Source organism: Equus przewalskii, chromosome 7 (genome assembly GCF_037783145.1).
Source record: "Equus przewalskii isolate Varuska chromosome 7, EquPr2, whole genome shotgun sequence".
NCBI lineage: Eukaryota > Metazoa > Chordata > Mammalia > Perissodactyla > Equidae > Equus > Equus przewalskii.
The window spans coordinates 81561740-81582579 of record NC_091837.1 but is presented as its reverse complement, the minus strand read 5'-3'; the positions used below and the strand labels follow the sequence as shown (position 1 = coordinate 81582579).

The following is a 20840-nucleotide window of genomic DNA, read 5'->3' as shown; positions in this document are numbered from 1 at the left end:
TCCTTTTGTATGCCTTCGTACGTAATTATGGTGGAAAGTTGGGAGAAATTATTACTGGCATAAAATACATTTTTTCTACATAGTTGAGATGAATTGTTAGTTTTATAGATTATGTATTTCTATATTTCTGAATGAAAAATTTTAAAGAAAAATTTATGTCATTAAAAAAAAGTCGGTTGGGGTCCAGCCCCATGGCCGAATGGTTAAGTTCACGTGCTCCACTTCGGTGGCCCAGGATTTTGCTGGTTCAGATCCTGGGCACAAACATGGCCCCGCTCATCAAACCCTGCTGAGGCGGCATCCCACATAGCACGACCAAAGGGACCTACAACTAGAATATACAACTATGTACTGGAGGGCTTTGGGGAGAAGAAGAAGAAGAAAAAAAAAAGAAGAAGAAGAAGATTGGCAACAGATGTTAGCTCAGGTGCCAATCTTTAAAAAACAAAGCCAATCGGCAACACATTACACATAGCTTAACTAATGACAAAAGTGCTTTATTCACTAAGAAGAAACATTTTAATCAATCAAAGATTAGTAAAGACTGTTTACTGATGTACAGAAAGATTTAAGAATCTCACTCTTTCTCATCACTGTAAATACATACATTTTTCCCTCATGATTAAAATTCTGAAAAATCCCAATACAAACGAGAAAATGTGTTTATCAGGGAAAAGAATTAGAACATAAGCAATTTCAGACCATGACAGACCTATATATAGGTCACGGTTATCCAGCTGTGTCCCTCAGTGATGCCAGGTCGGCATGGAACCAGGCCTTAAAATGTCAGCCCCAAAAGGAACCACAGGAGAGACTGATTTGATTATCTGAGACAAATGTGACCCATGGGACGTGCATTCTGGGTAAAAAACTTAGAAGTAATGCTTCAAACTGCCTCACATTACCTATGAGAAATTTTTAATACCATAAACAAGATTTAACAATGAGAAAACTGTATGAAGAATGTGAAATTTGTCCCTCTTCGCACAAAGAAATCACTGGCGTAGAGGAGCACTGGGGTAGGAGGTCAGCATGAGAGCAGGTGAGGTTTACCTACCTTCTCCTGCAAAAACTGCTACAGCCACACTGACCAACACAGTGGCAACTGGGCAGAGGATGGTCATCAGGCAAGGCAGAGAAACTGGGCCACAACCAAGACCAGAAATTCACCTCCACAGAAGAGAGACTGACCAATTCCTCGAGTTAGGCATGTCAGTGGTCATTCCAGAGCATTCAGCTAAGGCAGAGATCAAGAACTCAGACCAACACATCAGAGAACAAAGGGCCCAGGTCCTAGAGTCTTGAACACTCTGATGTCAGGCTTTCAGTAGACCAGAGCTTGATATGAAAGCCAATAGCCTTCCTGACAAGGGTTTCCATGTGCATCACACCCAGGCCCAGGCCTGCTCTCGGGACATGACCAAGCATGAGGCCTCTGTGAGGACAAATGGGTCCATGTGGCCAGAGTACTGAGAGAAGGGAATGGGGAGCCCAGTGGTCCACAGTGAGGGAAACACTTCTCTCCCCCACCTCACATGCTAGGTATTTAGGGGTAACTGCAAGTGAGAATTCTCTGAGGAAGGGGTGAGGAAGAGACAGAGGGAAGTGCTTCACGATGGTGGCCTGGGAGACTCACTAAGGAAAACTGAAACCAACCTCTTTTAAATCCACTTGCCACTTTCTTGGGTCAATGTCAAACTCACAAGACAAATACCATTCTCCTCATCCATGAAAATGAGAGCTGGTTGAGGCAGTCTTACATTCTTGAGCTAGCACCTAAATCCACCCCAAGCCCTGCTTTCTACCAAGTAAGAGGCACCTCACAAAACATCTTCCATGCAGTTGAAGAAGATGGAAGAAGAGGCAAGGTATGCTGCCCAGTGATTGGCCATGATTTTAACTGCCATGGAAACAGAGTTGAGTTTCCAAAACACACTCCATTTAAACATTTTCTCTAGCCACCATATTAAAGTGTTTTCTGAGTTTGCCGTCTCCTAGAAGTGGTCTAATGACTTGAACTTTCAGGATTCCTTCATAAGGAGGTAGGTCACTCAAAGTCAATATGATTCTCAATTATATTGACCTTCAGGTCACAGAGGGTGAATTTATATCCTTGAAAGCTTAGGGTGGTGAAAAGTTAGGGAGGAAGGAAGGGACCTTTGATACTAATGGACTTAGATGAAAATCAGCTACAGGGTGAGAGAAAGATCAGGACAAGTGCCGGCCAATGCCTGGAAGAAGGGAGCCTGGAGCTGCGATGGAATTCGGCCAGCTTTAGATATTAGCAAAAACACAAATGCCCATGTTATAACAGGAGAAGACTGCATTGCCATTTTCTTCCAGCTCCCAAGTACTATACAGTGTGCTCCTTTCAAGGAGAGCAGACCCTGCCATAGAAGAGAATGGTTTGGGTTTTGTTGTGTCTGATGAAAAAGAGAAAAGGATGATTGGCATTAAATGTCACCCAGGATGGTGTGCCCTTTTCCATGCCGACAACTCCGCTGGCTGCAACTGCCTGTGTGCCATTTTCATCCACCTCCACAAAGGTTTTATGGACAACTTTGGACAGGTACAAATTGGGACTTGGAGAGATTCCAGTCAGATCAGCCTTTGTTTCATCAAAGATATCCGTGATGCCCATGTCTTGTAGAATAGAATTGAGGTCATAGCTGTCTTCCAGGGTGAACTGGGGAAGGGAGACGGCTACACTTTCTTCTGACATATTTTCAGAACTGCTCCAGGCCACTATCTTTTCATAGGTGATATTCCTTTCAAGCTACAAGAGGAAGAAAATAACGTTTAAGATCAGATTATGAGCCTGCCACGAATACCCCAATTACTTCAAAGGGTCTGAGTCTATTTCAACAGTCAGTAACAATCTTCAAGGTCTTTCCCTAAGCCTCAAAATACTCTGATTTCATTTAAAACTCCTCCAAGCAAATCTCTTTCCTCTTTAAAAGTTCCAGGATAGTTTGGGTTCCAGCATTCTTTGGTGTCTGACAGACTAGTGTTCAAAGCCCACCAAAGTTCAGTTGAATATGTTGGGTGAGCTTGGCCAAGCCTTGACATTCTGAAGTTCAATCTCCTCTTCTATAAAACGGAGATACTATCATTAGGCTACTGCAAGGATTAAACAAAATAATGTATGTAAACTACTTAACATAGGCCAGGCATATAACAAATTTTGAATAAAGATTATTATTGTAATTACTATACCAGCATTTCTCTACCACTTTCTCTCTATTTCTCTCTTCATCCACATGACCATATGGATTCCTACCTCACAAGTAATCTATTCCAGTATCAGCATCTCCACCTCTGTCGAGGTAGAGGCACCTAAAAGCAGGATTCCACTAAAGGGTCTTTAACTGAGCAAAAGAGTCTGAGTAGAAGGCCAAAAGTCAAGTTGTTCAGAGAAAAGGAAAAGCCATTTCATTTGTAGCAATTTTCAAGTTACTCAGCATCCAGATTCCTAAATCCGGAAAAAATAATTTCAGAGAGCTATGAGATTAAAGAGGAAACTCCTATACAACATTTTTGGCATTTGTTCTTTAGTTCTAAACAAATGAGGAATAAATATCTCAACAAATTCAGATTCTTAAATATTCTTTGATATCTCTTATAGCTCAGGTACCATCCTTCCTCAGTGTGATAGATGGTAGATACCACTGCTTTCCAAAGATCTATAATGAAATATTTTGTAGAGACATGAAAATGAAAGTCTACCTCTTCAAGGCCCTTCAAGTTATCTGCAGAGCAAGATGGAAGCAGGATGAACATGCTGAGCTCCCCCTTGGTATACCTCATTTCAAGGATCTGTGCCTTCAGCTCCTCTATGAAGCCGATTCTAAATAGACCTTTTTGATTCATCATCTTCACAGTCTTCTTTTCGTTCTGTAGTAGACAAGGTAGAAAGTCACAGGACTGCTATGATAACCTCACAAACTCACACAGTCCTCAACTTCCCTGAAAACAGGGGTCCATTAAATCTTCACCAGAAGTTCTGAGCCACACTAGTGATCCCAACCAAAGAGAGTCCTCTGCCCACTGGTCAGCTGGCCTTTCCTTTACCAACACTTTATCTTCCCATGGTTTTAATCGGTTCTTCAGCTTCCAAGACCACTTGTTGGTAGACTGTCTTTCCAGGCATCTACCCACAGCCTAGCCAGCAGAAACAAGCCCTGCCAGCTCTCTGTCTTCCATACCTGTTCCATCCCAGTCACTTGGCCTCATGTGGCCCCCTGCACCTGCTGGCCTGAATGCCCCCACCACAGTGCCAATGGGAACCTTGGTTAAATGATAACCATCTACATATTAAATTAACAACACTTGTTCCATAGGCTTCCATCAGAGGAAATGGCACCACTCCAGGCACTTTAAATCTCAAAATAATCTCAAGGTATGTAGGGGGTCATGAATCTACAGATGAGGATGTACAGCACTTGAGAGAGGAACATGGCTAACAAGTGCTGGCCTGGGGCCTGACTCTTCCCTTTCCTCCCATTCTGCAGCTTGGTGGCTTGAGGCAAACACTCACAGAGTGAATCCTAACGTGAATTTGGCTAAGTAACTTAACCTGTGCATTTTTTCTCCCTCAACTCCTAAATGGGAATAATAATAACATCCATTTTCATAACATTATTTTGGGAACAAATGAAATAATGAGTGGAAAATGCTCAGTGCAGTGCCTGGCACAAAAATGCTTAATAAACTTCAGGTACTGATTTTTGTACTAAATGTTCTTATTATACATGTAAGCTGTGACCCAGTGATCTAAGTTTTAGATTTGAGTATACACACTGCAAATCATTCTGAGTGGAAATTCTGAGTGGAATATCTAATGTAGTACCTCATTTAGAGAGAAATGTGCATCAACTGTGTTTTCACAGTCGAAATATTTTTCCCATTTGGCCTTGAAGTAAACAGCATTCACTAGCACCAGCACGGTTGCATTGGTAAGAGTTTCCTTTCTGAAGAGTTCCTTGATTTTACCTAAAAAAGAAAAAGTGCCAGAGAATATCCTGAATATGAACTGTATGAAAAGTACTCAAGTAGACATATTTCTTTCAATGCAGCTTAACATCCCCAAGGCTAGAGAACATCCCATTGAAGAGACACGCTGACCCCAGAAAATTGAAAGACTCATAGTCTGGGGTGGGATGGAGGTAGAGATAAGGGTGGGAGTGATGGGGGAGGCGCCCTCTCACTAAGAGGGGCCCATTCCAAGCACTGTAACTGGGGGAATTTCCTCTGATTCTCTGTATCACTGTGGTTGGAACTTGTCACCAGACATCTTATGCCATGGTTGACCTTTCAAATTATGTATCCTACCACTTATTATATCATATAGTCTCCTTGAGAAAAAACACTGTTGTATAAACTTCCTATCTCAAGCACTTACCATAGAAGATGAAAAAAATGCATACAAATTCTTGCATACAAACAAAAATGCATATAAATATATGGGGCCATGATAGAAAACTGATTTTCTAGGGACTTTCACATGCCCTCTCTCATTTCATTCCACGTCAACCCTGAGAAGGAGGTATTGTTATCCCTTCTTTATAGTAGAATAAACTACAGCCAATGAGAGGAGAGGCCACAGAGCTAAAAAGCAGCAAGGCCGATGGAGATGAGTCCTGGGGCCTTCCCGCTCCTGGCCTGGTTCTGCGGCTCCTCCCACAATAACCAGCCCTAAAGAAGACTGGAAAAGCCCATGCTATCAGGCAATAGTCCATCCATCATTTTCCACCTCAGAATACTAAATCCTCAGTTGCTTGAATGCATGTCAAGGCCTTAAAATGAGAAGATCTTTCCACCTCAAGAAGATTTCCACTTAAATCCCATAGCAATAGATTATGTTGACATCACCTACACTTAAAATACTTTGGGAGAGTTAACTAAGTGAGGAGAAACTAGATATTCATGGCTTAGTATTACTTTCTTCAGTGAACCACTTTCCTCTTGGCAACTGAGTGGAACCTTGAAGGAATGAGAATTTTTATGGCATGTGGAAGAAATAAGGAGAAATAATTTTGGAGTTTGGGTGCTTCCCCCAAGGAAAGGCCAGGCAGGGATATCCCAGCCCCAAGCCAACGTGAGGAGGTCAAGTGACAAGGAAGGAAATTCATCAAATGGAAGAGAGAATCAGAAAGCATTGCACCGGACACCAAACTGAAGCAAGTCAGACATCTTCCCCAGGCCATCCATCACTGAGAACATGTGCAAACGCCCTGGGACATGGTCTTATTCTGAAGGCAGAAGAAGTGATGCACTATGTGTGTTCCCTCATGTACTCCAAACTTTTCATTGCACAGAAGCATCTTTCTCAGACCCACACTGTAGTCAAAAAAATGCCCTGATCCATCCAGCAGTTTGATCTGACCCCCAAGGAAGCCACTAACCTTTAGGCCTGAGGGAAAGAGTTTATTCTGTTTCTCAAGCCTACGTATGCTCTGGTAGAAGGAAGCACTCGCTAAGTCCTATCCAGGGTACCAGCATCAAGCGGGCTGACATCCTCCCTTCTTCTCCATAGAAAGCCAACAAAACCACAGACCACTTCTCCCCGTGTGTGAAACACAAATCTGGGGAGGTTTGAGTCTCCAACACCGGGATGGTGGGGCATGAATCTAGTGGGGACATGGTTCAGGGGGACAAGACCACTGCAAGTAAACAAGAAATAGGAAAGGGAAAGGTTTAAAGGAGAAGTTGAAGCCTCTCACTTGTTGGCTACACTGAGTTCAGAACACAAAGGCTAATCCTTAAACAGCAATAACTACAATAAATAACACTTCTAACCTGAGGACACAAACCTTGTTCAAGGATCGTTTATCGGTTTTAGAAATCCTTTTTTTAAAAAAACCTAAATCATGGATAGGGTATATTCCCATTTTGGAAAATCTTTAATTTGTTTGAAAAATTGCGTTAAAATATTTGACATGTTACGAGGAGACATAAATGGGGTGTCAGAAAGGCAATTTCTTTATTTGGGCTTATTGTCTCTGCTTTGCATTTGAAGAATCAAGATGTTCAAGTTAAGGTACTGTGAGTCATTCTTGATGACCCGCTGACTCTCATTAAGCCATCCATCCTATCCGAGTGACTGGTAAAATCCTTCTGATCTACACCTCAATATCGCTCAAATCCATCCAGATCTCACCATCTCCACCAGCACCACCTGGTCCAAGCTGCTAGCACCTCTCTGTTGTTCTTCTACAATGATGCTCTATCTGCCATCTGCACCTGCATGCCCTCCTGTCCACTTCCAATCTGTTCTCCATTGGACAATCAGAGTCATCTTTTTAAAAACACACTCTCTGTCTTAAACCTTCTCTAGCTCCCCTTTGTTCTTAGTTCATCATGTGAAGCAACACTGAAAACTTTTATACTTGAGTGGGTTCTTATTAAGGCAACATGAATTTGTATATTAATTACAAGTACATATGAGACACTAAGACACGTACTATAGATTTGAAACTCCTTCCAACTCAATTAAAGAATATTTTTAAACATGCTGTATTGTTTTTGTTGTATGATAGATGTGTAAGTCCAAGAAACAGTGTCCTAAATAATTCTAATATGACAGACAAACTCCAATGTCAGTGGATATTTTACAGGGAAGATGAGTTTTGATTCTATGAGCAACTGAACCTTCAGTGCTGAAAACACTGGTGTGATTCAAACAATGACAACAATCAATGCATACCATCAAAAGGAAACTCTAAACTATGATGAATGAATTAGAAGCATTAGAAATATTGAAACAAAAAATAGAACTTATGAGGAGAAACCATTTAGAACGTGAAACTATGGGTTCCATTTGCTAAAGAAAATACAGTTTTAGAGAATCATGGAATTTCATGGAGGCAAGAGATCTTCTCTCTTCTACTCCATCATTTTACAGATGTAGCTGCTGAGAACCAGAAAGGTTATCAACACAAGGTCATTTAATTAATTTAGCTGCAGTCAGGCCCAGTTTCACATGGTTTCTGTTTTGCTTTTAATGCAAGCATCAGAGCAGTAAAGAACCCCTTACTCTACCAAGTTAAGCACAGGAACAAGGTATAGTTATTTCATGAAGATTGATAATATTCCACAGTGGCACAATTTATAATTTTTTGGAATAACCGTGTAACTGAGTTACATGAAGAAAAGATTAGAAGGAAGACATTAAAGAGTAGAGGGTACGTGAAGATTAATCCCAGATGCCTCGAGGCTGAGGATTTGGCAGACAGGCAAGCGTGCTGGACGAACCAGGCTGCCAGAAAGAGAGGTAGCATAGCAGATTGTGTTTAAACATCGATGGGAGGGAATGGCCATGTTGGGAGCCCACGTTCATGCAGTCTGATCCCTCTTCCATTTAGAGACTTCCATTGTGCAGGGAGCTGGATGGGCTGGAAAGGGAGCTTTATATTTAAAAATTATGCCATTTATGTTGAACTCAAATTTTCACCCTTCATCACTATCTGTAAGTCCCCCTTCACTCAGAGAATACCTATTTACCTAGTGAAAAGTTGTTAAGAATAAGGATTTTATTATTTTCGTTTCCCTCTGAGTAACTACATTTTCTTCGGAATCTTTTTACTGACCCCTTAAAAAAAAATGGACATAGTTAACATCCTGCTGGCATTGTGCTTGGCTGAAAGCCACTTCATCTTTGTGAGGGAGCAAAGGAGCCACAATAAGTAACCAAAGTACCTAAGCATTTTAGCTGTTTGACACCAGCAGAACACACTTTGGACCCACTCCACATGCATGAGCATCTGGCCTCTGACAGACTAGCAATCTGAAATGCTGGGCTGACTTGTTTTCTTTTAAATGGAAAAGAATACTAGCTACACTATGTTTGGTTTTTCTTACCTTGGGATTGAGATTCAACCCAGAAATTAATCTCTTGTCTGGACTTTTCAGTGTCTTTCTTGAAATCAACACTTTCAATCGTCGTGTGGTAAAACTGAATCACACCATCTATGTATTCCTGATAAATTGGGATAAATAGAAATAATGCAAGAAAATCACACAATTATGCTAATAGTTAAGAGTGAGTCAGTCATGAGAAGCCTAGTGAGAAAGATGTCCCTAATCATTTAAGCTGGATGCTTGTGGTCTCTCTCTGTGCCCAGTCTTAACTAGCCAGAGACATCTCTGCTGTTGTGGTGACAATTTAGGATGTAGAATGCTTATTCACGGAGCAGTCCATAGTTACTATGGCACAAGACTTTCCAACCGGATGTCTTTTTATTTGGCCATTCCGCTTATGGAGACATCACAAGATACATATCAGGTAATGTGAGAGACTTAGCTGTAAAATGCTTTTATTTTTAAGAATTAAAACCCTGCTTAATAACCCAGTAACGGTTACAGAGTTTCTGTTTGGGGTGATGCTTACACAACATTGTGAATGTAATTAATGCCACTGAATTATACACTTAAAAACGGTTAAAATGGCAATTTTTATGTTACAGATATCTTTATCACAATTTTTAAAAAATTAATAATGTAATACACCAAAAACATTGATTTGCACATTTTTAATGGGTGAAGTGTACGATATGTAAATTTATATCTCAATGATGCTACTTTTAAAAGAAAGCATATGAAATCTCATTTTCATTGTAGGAGAACATACTTATTTCGGTCAAAATAAGCTACTCGCTCTTCTCTGGATGCCAGCCCTAACCAGCTGTATCCATCTGCCATTGGCCACGCCTCACGTTTATTCCTAGGTACGTGGCTCCTTCTAGTGGTGAGGGAGGAAACTGAAGCCCAGATTCAGATGCATCTCGCTCCAGATACAAAGCTGTTAGGCCACAGAGACGAAACACACGCCTTTTGGGCTCCAAATGCAGTCTCCTTCTGCCGTGCCACTCGCATCTTTAGTGAGTACAATTTCATTGCAGGGTGGCCTGATCGTGGCACAAAAGGACATTTTGGAGAAGTGCCTTGGAGGAGGTGGTGGTAACAGGAAGAGGAGCTACCACGTGCACCATCTGCCAGGCACCTTGACTTTAGAACACCATTACCAAATCCACACGTGCTCCGAAGGCTGTTAGTCACGTGACCCTCCTCCCCCTCCCGCCCCGCCCTCCGGCCTTGATCCCACTCACAGCGGGCCCCATAAACCGCTCAAGTTGAAAACTGGGAGGAGGGCAACAGAAGGTGTGGGAAAGAAAGGTGGGTCTCCGACATCCCGCCAAGCCACAGCGCATCCTCCTGTCAGAGAGGTTTGTGTTCTAGATGGCAGCTGAGTATTCCAGCTACACACTGATTTTTCAATAGCATATTATAGATAGCTTTAACCCCCAGTCATGCCTGACTCACCGGACAGATTGGGAATTCCTGCTCTCCATAAAGCCTGTTGGCAATACTCAGAATGTAATCAACTTTGATCCTGTCTAATTTGCAGAGAAGCTGCCCGAAGTAGCAGCTGAGCAGTGCGCTCTCATCTCCTGAAGACGCGGCCTAACAAAAGAAACAAAACAGGATCTTCTCAGAGGAGTTAAATGCCACTAAAGCAAGCTGTCGTTTCGCTTTCTTACCATGTGGGGGAGCAAACTGAGAAGAAGAGAGGAATGGAGAGTGAGAGACAGTCCTAGTGGGAGATCATGGCTCCCACATTATCGTCAAGATCACCCAGGAAAAATGTATTTGGTGACTCAGCAATGCACACTATAATTTAGATTAGCGCACCTCTTTGTTCTCTGTATTCAAAAAAAATACAGGATACAGACAATCTTGTCTCTATCCTCTTAAACTTGCTAAGGTAAGGGGATATTTAACCTGGAGAGTATCTTTCCTGCTCCTGGTATGAGACAACCAATAAAAGTTGTGGGTGTCAGTACAGATTTCAACATTAAATAGACCAGGCAAAAGTGGAGAGAGGGAGACTGGGTTATCCCACAGCTGGTTCCCACCCTTACTGCCCTTCATCCTCAACTGTGGTCCATCCTGGGAACCTGTGGCCTATAAAGGTAGCAAGTACTGGGACTATGATCCAAGTTTCTTTATCATAAGCAGAAGATACTAGATCCTGCTCTTTAGGAAACCAGCTTACAGTCAAGGACATCTAAGGCACAAAATCAGAAAAGAATTGCGGGTCATATTGGATTATTATTGCTATTGTTGTTGCTGTTGAGGACAGCCAGGGGATAAGGGATATTTGGGGATAAGCAACCATCGCCTAATATAGTCCAGCCAGAGCAAGCAATTTGTAAGGAAGAGTGACAGGAGTTCGTGGGGGCTCACCTGCAGATTCAGAGACCCTGTCGTTTCTTTCTGCTCTTCAGGAGAGCTGTCAACCAGCACTTCTTGTGCTTTGCTTTTCAGACAGGGATCAGGTTCTTTGCTTTCATTCTGGGAAAATTCATTGAAGTGTAGCACCTGCATGATAATGGTATGGGGTCTCTCAGACCATATGAACAGCAGGAAGTCTGAATAACTTCAGAAACATTTTTATAATGTGATAATGGCAATGATTATACAGTCAAACAAAACAATCAGCAACAGTAAAAGCAAAATGGATGTTTCTTTTTGACTTGGCTTGTGAGATGCAATGAAGGGGAAGGAAGCTGAATGCTACCCCCCACTGGGGCTGCATTTAAGAATGAATGTAACCAAACTAAAAGAATATCAAGGTATTTGCTAGCCACATGTGGCCATTGAGCCAGGCTGAAGTGACTGTTAATGTAAGACACACTTGCCAGATTTTGAAGACTTAGGATGGAAAAAAAAAAAAAGAATGTAAAAAATCTCTTTTAAATTTTTCAATTGATTACATGTTGATATGATAATATTTTGAATGTATTGAGTCAAATAAAATATATCATTAAAATTACTCTCACTTATTTCTTTTCACTTTCTTAATATGGCTACTAAAAATTTTTACTGATGTACATGACTTAAATTATATTCGCATTAGACACCACCGATCTAGAGCTTCAAATCAATCAAGCGAGTCAGGACAGCAAAAGACAAGTTTTTGCGGAAAGGTAGGAGACAAGCAGCACATCTTGTACTGCTCAGGGTAGGTTTGCTGAGCAGGTAGGGTTAGGGTTAAGGTTAAGGTTAGGGTTAGGGTGACAACCAAGTGCCTGGAGAAAGAACATCCGAAACCCGAACTGGAGGATGCCAACCACACTCCAAAGCTAAGTTTTGCTAATGGAATAATATACAAAATCTAAATAAAGGAACAAAGTAGAATGACCCTAAGCACATTCTGCCTTAATCCAAGACATCACCCCTCCATATTAGGGACAACAGCTGTGTTCAGGCATAACCCCTGACCCGGGGAACTATAAGATCAAACTCAGGGGCTGTAGTTTACTGGGGAGTTGTTCTTGTCACTTTCATTCATTCATTCTTCAAATTTACATTGGGTGACTACCACTATAAACGAAGCACTGTTCCCGGACAGAGATTCCTGCCTCTAGATTATAGTCTAGTGGGGGGAGGGAGGGGGGGACATGCAAAAAGTAATGCACGCAGTAATTAACTACTGTATGCAGTATGTTAGAAGATGGAAAATGGCATGTAGGGGGAAATAACTAGGGTAAGAGAAAATCGTACAGGGTTGGTGGCCACATTGGAGTTTAGATTCACAGGTCAAGGTAAGCCTTGTTGAGAAGGTCAACTCTGATCAACGTCCTGCGGGAGAAAGTAAGTTATAGATCTGTTATCTGGGGGAAGAGCCATCAGACAAAGGGAAGGGAGCTAGGGCCCTAAGGCAGGAGTGGGAATGACTTAGCCAAGGGAGCTGGGAGCCCAGTGTGGCTGGAGCCAGTGAGAAGCAGGAGAGGAGAGATTGAGTCTCCGGGTTTTCTGGAAATCACATCCCAGATGCTCACGGGCTGTTTCAAGGACTCCGCTGCTCTCATTAGTGAAATGGGAAGTCTGGATGTTGAGCAGATGAGAAACAGGATCTTTCTTAGGTTTTGAAAGGATCTTTCTGGCAACTGGGTTGAGAACAGACTGTCAGTGGAAGCATGGACGCCCATTAAGAAGTTATTTCCAGGTTAGAAGGGATCAGTGATGGGTCAGCCCTCAGAGAATGGTGGGAAATGCCTAAGTTCTGGATAAATTTTGAAAGAAAAGCCAAGAGGGTTTTCTGACAAATTTAATGTGAAGTGAGAGAGAAAGAGAGGAGTCAAGGAGGATGCCATGATCTCTAGCCACTGGATACATCGTCGATGCTTACTAAATATTTATTTAATGGAATGAGTGAGAGAGAAAACACATACATACATCAAAAATTCCTAGCAATATTGGTATCAATAACGACAGAGAAGAAGGGGGACAGACATGCAGACAGATAGAGACAAAGAAGATGAATGAGAAAAGCTGTCAGACTGGTGAGGTTGGGGAGGCTCCACAAAGGAGGTGGAGGTTTAAAAGAGCCTTGAAGAATGTTTGGATTGAAGAGAAAGCAAGGCGAGCATATAAATGAAGGCTGCGGGGCAGACGCGAATCCAAGCAAGCCCAGGGTGCAGCGAGCAGCTTGTCTTGCCAAAGCCGGATTAGAGTCTGACTTTGCGTGTGGACCGGAGGTCCTGGATCCGCACCTGGTCGATCTGACGTGCGCTGTCACTTCTGGCCCCCAGACGGACCATGCCAAGGGCCGCCGAGAGGCTCAGAGGACAGAAGAAGATGTTTTTATGATAATCATCTTTGATTATCTCTTGGAAAAGATCAAAGCAAAATTTAGTGTTTGCTGCAACAAGAGAATCCATGGTGAAACTGATGACAATCTAAAACCAAAAAAAACACGAGACAGAGAAAATGATGATCAGAGGAAAATAGGTAAACAGACAGTACTCATTTTACATAACTGAGATACAATCATACACAAATATTCAATATGTTATTAAAAACTGGAAAACTAAAGTCACCATCATCCTGGACAGATATTGATGTTGATATCGATATTGATACAGATAGAGATCTATTTTTGTTTAGTGGTTATGAATTAGTTTCCTAAAACTGCCGTAACAAATTACCACAAACTGAGTGGCTTAGATAACAGGAGTTTATTCTCCCTCAGTTTTGGAGGCAGATGTCCAGAATTAAGGTGTTGGCAGGATTGGTTCATTCTGGAATACACGGCATTCATACTTCTATTCCCCTTATCATTGTGTAAGGTAATTGTTTTTTTATATTTCTGTCGTTGCTTCCAAAAGATAATTCTCTTGAGAGCAGGTTCCATGTTTTTTATTCATTTTTGTATCCCATCAGTAAAGAATACAGAAGGTGGCAGATAAGAGCACTTAACAAGTATTTATGGATTATTTGCTATCATCTGCCCCTTTTCCGTTGTAAAGAATTCTAATGTTTGAAATATTAGATGATAATTCAGTACCTCATACTGATTCTGTATAAATTCTTCAGGCAGCTGTAATTAATAGAGATGGTACATAGTAGAGTCAACTGTTGATTGATTAATTCTCTACTATGTTAGAAATACTTCACTTATTAAGCTGGTTTCCTTTATAGTGAAAATGTAAATCTCAGACTAGGTAGGTTTTCCAACAAACCAAAGTATTCTTGGTGAAACTGTTCTTTCCTAAATAGCAGGAAGAAAAAACTATATCCCAAAATATTTCACATGTTATAATTTCCATAATTTCCACAAAGCTATTAACAACCTAAGAATGAAAGTCCAACTTTACACGGGTAGGTGGTATTCTGCTGGAATAAATATTCAAACCTGGTTATAACTAATTAAATGGTAAACAACATCTAAAAACAAAGAAATACTTGTGAAAGATGCAATCAAAAGCATTTCCAACTTTGTTACAAAAAAGAAATGCAAACTCATACTATTTAAGATATAGATATTCTAAATATCTTACCATTTTATATTTCAGAAATAATTGATAAAAAGATGAAATACAATCTGTCAATTATGTAAAGATTTAAAAAATTATTCAAATACCCATATTTTTAAAAAATCAATCAGATACATCAGACATCAGACCATGTGTTTGGGGGCTGAGGGAGGTGACAGGTACCGCTAATATGTCCTAGCAGGCATTGCCACATTTACAAAAAATTCAAAACATCATAAAACAAAATTGCTCTTTTTTAAAAGACATTTGACTTAATAAAACTAGCATATCCTTTGGTTTCAATCAAATCTCCTTTGGGTTTCTATTATTTAACGTAATTTTCCAATGCAGTGTTCATTGTTAAAAATGAAATTAAGTAATGTTAGCATTTACCTTCTTGTCTTCAGAGTTGCTGCTAACAGCTGGCCAGGTAAGTTTCAATCTACACCCCATCAGGAATGGAAATATATTAACTTTGCCCCTCCCACAATGGCATCTTTCCAAGTGCCATTTTGGAACCCAGGGTAAAATTATCAATGATTGATTAAAGGGGAAAAAAAGAAAGAAAAGAAATGTGTGGCATATATATTTTTAAATAAATTCTCATGCTAAATGCTTTCAACTAAATTAAATATTTAACTTACTATGTTTATATTTTCTTTGCTCTTTCCAGTTGGGTCTCTTTTCAGAGGCCTCATAATAATGTTTGACCCACAGCTTTCAACCCAAATCCCTATACTCGATAAATAGAGAATTATTTTATTTCACACACCCATTGTCTTGGATATTCCCTTATACATGAATTTCTATATTATTCTAAACTTTTTTTTGACTTATTACATAGGACTTGCAAAATGTAGTTTAAGCTATTTTCAAAGTTGTTTTTTCTCCCTGCAGCAGCCTTGGGCAGGAGTGGGGATTACGATTTCATTTATTGACTAGAATAGCTGAATACCAATCAGGAGATAGAAATTATCAAGACCTACTGACAGAGAGACGGGGGAGGTGGGGGTAACTTTCCAGAAGAGAACAATTTGCTAGACACCAAAGGACTGATCAACTGTATATCAGTATCTCTGGAAATTCTGTCTAGTTATCTTCTTAATCTATTCAAGGAATTTTGGAGCCCCACATACCCCTACTTTCTTCCTTTCTTCTTCTTCCTTCGTTCCTTCATTCATTCCTTCTGTCCTTCCTTTCCTTTTTTCTAATTAAGCTTCTGATAAAGCTTTCATGGGACAAATATATTCCACAACTGAAAAAGCAGAAGTTTTAAAACAGACCCAAATAACTTTTGATGTTGCTTTTAGTTCTAACATTCTAGAATTCTGATTAGTTTAGGACTATAAGCATGGGGGTCAGTAAACAGGGCACAAAGGTTGTAACCAGAGGAGAGTCAGGGAGAGTAAAAACTTGGGGAATCGACATGATTTATAGACAAAATGAGGCCTCGTTCCCTTTTGACAGCTTTGTCTCCCTTTTCCAGCTTCTCGTCTGACAACATTATCTGAGCTCCGACTCCACGAATATGATTACATTAGACACAGGGAAATTCAAAAGAAAACTTTAAAGCAGGGGATATTGCCATTATAGAGAATAGAAGCTGGTTATATATACTATATGTATATGTATATTTATATGGAGAATGTAAGCTACTTATGCAGTTAGTGTATAAGTGAAACAAGAAAAACAAGTTTTATAAGGTAAGATATCGACCAATGGAAATTAGTAGCTGAGCATCAAAAGGGACTCACTTATCAGTAGTAAACCTAGAAAACAAATATGCTGTTAATTTTCTGCACTTTTTCATTTGAAAATACTTGGGTTTTTTTCTCTAAATGCTTCCACAAGATTCTAAAACCCATCATTTTTCGGCTGAATTTGGTCATTGGTTATGAATTACAAGAGAGTAGAAAATTTCAACATGTAAATCAATTAATACTTCATGCCACTTGCTCCGTAACTACTTCATGTGGTTGCTGTCCAGCTTCACCTTTCAAAAAGGGTACTATCTACATGTAGAACAGGATGGGTTTTTTTCACCTGGCTCCCTGGATTTCTGGTTGTCACGTTTGTTATTGTTGGCTGTTAATACTCACATGGCATTGGGCTTCTGGATGCCTGAGCAGATTCAAAGCTTATTTGAATATCTTTAATCTAGGATTGCACCTGTTTGTTTTCTCAAATAATCCAACAGAGACCTGGCTACAGATGACTGTGCCCTGCAAGCCTAAAAATTTGGTCTGGTGTGGTTGTTAAATCAGTAGTGATGAAATCCACCACAAAGTGTAGCACAATATTAAGGTAAAGTAAAAATCACTAAAGAGGGCATGAGGATTCACTGAGCACTTACCATATGCCAGGCGCCCTTTGGGACATTGCATTAGTGATCTCATTTGAGAGACTGAAGAAAGTCAGTGTCTCTAATGTCAATGACTGTTAGAGAATTACACCAGAGTTTGGAGGAATTTTGGAGTCAACTAACCTGACAGTGCTATTCAAAACAAGCTAAAAAGTTTTTCTGTGTCAACAGGCTGTAAAATTAGGGTTTCATCAAGTGCAGAGTTAGACGGCTCCTCCTAGATATGTTACAACTCCTCATGAGTTATGAGCCAAGCATTTAACCCTTCAATAACTTTTTCTTTCTGGAATTAAAAATTCAGGGATGCCAGAATGATTCACTAGACAGTCTTTGCCAGTTTGTGGTGCAAAACAATAGGATTAAAACTCTCCCGTGTGGTAAAGGCAGTATTTTTGAAATATTGTAAAGAAGCTCTTTTTCATCCAACTTTACATCATAATACTGAGGAAACAAACAGTGTTTATGGGGAAAATGTCAGCATAGAGACCTTCAATCTAATGAAAAATGTATCTTTTATCTAAACTAGACAGTTGACCTGACATTCACCATTTTATCCTCCAAACCTAAAAGCCTGGGTAACAACACATAAAATTTAAAAGAAAAACATATGTATATTCCATTGAAACAACAAAAAGAAACAGTAGTAAAGACTAAAACACAATAAACTTGTTTTAAAACTTGCAATCACCTTAAGATATCAATTACCCTTTCCTTAAAAGCCCTCAGTTCTCTTGGATCCAAAACTGAAGCCTCCGGGCTTGGAAATAGTGGCCACTGCCTGCCCCAAGTGACAGAGACACAGGGATCAAAGACAGCTAAAGCTGGAAGACGGCAAAGAATACGTCACAGAAAAAGCAGCTCATTTGCAGTCAGAGGATCCAGATCCTGGTCTGACTCTTACTAGCCTGGGACGTGGAGCAAATACCTCTTGAACCTCAATTTCTCACCTATAAAAAAATAGGGACAATCATTTGGCCTTCCTTGCTCTAATGTGTTATACAAATGTTAGTATTATTATTATAATTACGCAGAATTAGGACTGCATTAACTTTTTCTCATTTCTTAGCCAAATTTATATGACGTGTATCTATTTCTTCTACAATCGTAAATCAGGGCTTCATCCCTCAAATCAAGGTACAAAAACTATAGCCCACAGGTCAAATCCAGCCTATTGCCTGTTTCTGTAAATAAAGGTTTATTGATACACAGCCATGCCCATTCATTTACTACTGTCTATGTTGCTTTCAAGCTACAATGGCAGAGTTGAGTAGTTAAGAATAGACCATATGGCCTGCAAGGCCAAAAATATTTACTATTTGGTCCCTTACTGAAAAATTTGCTGATACTTGCTTTAAATGAGGAAACATAATTTTTAAAACCTATGAGATTTTTATATCCTTAGATATATAACCTCTCTTTACATAGAAGAAATGTTATAATACACTGATATGAAATAGTTTTTTAAATTAAAAATATGCATTTCAGTTTGATCTTAAGTTGAGGCAAAACTCTAAGCCCCTTGAGTATTGCACTAAAATAATAGCCCAGGCATTCATTTGGTGAATAGCTATTTATTGAATCCTCCTCTGTGTCAGGCCCTGGGTACACAGTGACCAGGACTGTGATCGTGCCTGCACTCATGATACCTAATGCAGTAGGAGCTTACAACCCAGACTATATTATCTGCATCTAGATATAATAAACATTTATGAAGGACTTAAAATGTAACAGGCCCTTCCACACCCATTATGTCATTCAGTCCTTCCAATAAGTCGAGGGGAGACCTTATTATCCCAATATGACAAATGAGAAAGCTGGAACTCAGATAAGTTGCTCACAGTCACAATGCTAGAAAGTAGCAGGACCATAATTTTAGCACCTTGCTGTCTCTCTGATCCCAAGAATAAAGACCTGCAACACATATAGCTTCTAGCCCCAAAAGGCACCTTTACCAACAACAGCTTGTCCACCTCCCAACGTGTACCTGGAAGCCAGTGAGGACTGTCTGCAGCTAAGGTCTGTGCTCTGATGAAGTCAATTCAGTATCATGCAGACGAGGGAACAGCTGAGCCTACAGCCTGTGGAAACCAGTAAGGATAGGTGCTCAACAAGTGATTCTGTGACTTTTTATGACCTTGAATCAGAATAATTAACCTATTAGATAGGGGTACAAGAAACATAAATATATGGTCATTAACTCAATGGGCTTTAAATTAAGGTAATTATCTCTAAATCTGTGTTATTGTTCCTTTAGAACAAAGCATTCCACCATCAGCCTCTCTTTACAAGCTATCCCACAGCCTGCTATTTTCTGGAAGCCGCGGGTTAGAGAGGAAGCCTTTATAAAGGGCTGCTAGAAAGGCCTGGACTTCCTATCTCTGTTCCTTATTCCCTCTAAACAACTTGCAGAGCCCTTTAAGCACTGTGAAACCCCGTGAGTTCATTGTTTGTAAATGGAACACACAAAACCCAAGAGGAATGGTTTTCATAGCACATCCCAATTCACTCCCAGCAAAGGGATTAAGGGTGACAGAACCGTATGGTCTGAGCCAAGTATGAAGCAACGTAAAAGTTTAGCTGAGAGAGAAATCAGGAATCGCAAACTATTTTCTCCATGCCTCTATACCTACCCAGTTGTGACTGCAGCTCCGCGGCGTCCAGGACAATTCACTGAGCATCTTCACCAGTTATTTTTTCTTCTGGCATCTCAGACGAAACCTAACAAATGAATTATCCTCCCCCTTCCTTTATCTGCCTGGTTCCTTCTCTTCATCTCTGTCTTCCTCAACTCCTCCTTCCTGATCCCTCATCCCCACCATATCCATTTCCCCGTGGCTCTCTCTCTCGAAGGCTATTTCAGGGAAATTAATTCACCTGCAAAACATCAAATATTATTTATCATCATAGAAGAACATCGATTCTTTTTCAAAACATGGTTCATATTCTGTTAAGGAAAATAAGCATCCTTGGAGGATTTCTGAGATATTTAGAGGTCAGTTCGTTCATTCTGCAGCCTTAGAGCAAAGCTGTGCCATTGACTTTCCGTTGAAAGGCTCTTCCTCTTTATGTCATTTCAGGACTGTACACTGGATGTTCTATGGAACCACATCCCTGGACCATGACAGAGCAAGGATCATAATTTAAGGAGCACAGACTGTCTGTAATTACATCAAAAATGAAGACCTTACGCTGCTACATAAGAAAACCCTACGGTTCTGTGGGAAGTTAAAGTTGTGAACTCCTAGCTCATAAACCAGAGAATCTAAAGGACCTTAAAGTAGCATGTAACTTGCAAATATGAAATTGGATTCCCATGAGTCAGATTTAACCCACTGAATAATAGTATAACTAAGAATATAACAGTAAAAGTAATAACAGTTTTGAATTAGGGAGATGGTCAGAAATTTTGGGTAGTATAGTATAAATGAATTTCAAATAATATGTGTCATTTGGGAAAACTCAAGATAGTTAGCAATATAAATAAAAAATAAATATAATTATAGCCCAACAACATTCATAGTTTCCTTTTTTTCTATACACCCTCTTTTTACATAATTGAGCTCACACTGCATTTGTAATTTTGTACCCTGCTTTTTTTCATGTAATACTTCAACCTAAACATTTCCCCATAGTTTAAAATTCTATTCATAAGAATTACT

The 20840-nt window shown here is 40.1% G+C and overlaps 1 protein-coding gene across 2 annotated transcripts; it reads right to left on the bottom strand.

Annotated features, from left to right (window-relative positions):
* Positions 1 to 476: 476 nt before the first annotated feature.
* SERPINB12 (serpin family B member 12) lies at positions 477 to 19302 on the bottom strand. 2 transcript variants are annotated; one of them, XM_008519833.2, is made up of 8 exons: positions 19166 to 19302; positions 13557 to 13742; positions 11245 to 11379; positions 10321 to 10461; positions 8860 to 8977; positions 4850 to 4992; positions 3727 to 3894; positions 477 to 2776 (listed from the first exon to the last, which is right to left on the bottom strand). In XM_008519833.2, exons 2-8 carry the CDS (start codon positions 13722 to 13724, stop codon positions 2372 to 2374), a joined length of 1278 nt encoding a protein of 425 aa, XP_008518055.1. In that variant the 5' UTR covers positions 13725 to 13742; positions 19166 to 19302; the 3' UTR covers positions 477 to 2371. The 2 variants fall into 2 exon arrangements, with proteins under 2 accessions (XP_008518055.1, XP_070483915.1); XM_070627814.1 differs by lacking the exon at positions 19166 to 19302 and adding an exon at positions 15213 to 16084.
* Between the last annotated feature and the right edge of the window lie 1538 nt (positions 19303 to 20840).

Coding starts and splice junctions, on each gene's coding strand:
- SERPINB12 (XM_070627814.1), bottom strand. CDS start 15,272: ATGGGGTGTAGATTGAAACTTACCTGGCCAGCTGTTAGCAGCAACTCT. Junction 8,978..10,320: donor AGGAATTCCCAATCTGTCCG/GTGAGTCAGGCA, acceptor CCAATTTATCAG/GAATACATAGATGGTGTGAT. Junction 2,777..3,726: donor ACTTGAAGGGCCTTGAAGAG/GTAGACTTTCAT, acceptor TTCCTCTTGTAG/CTTGAAAGGAATATCACCTA.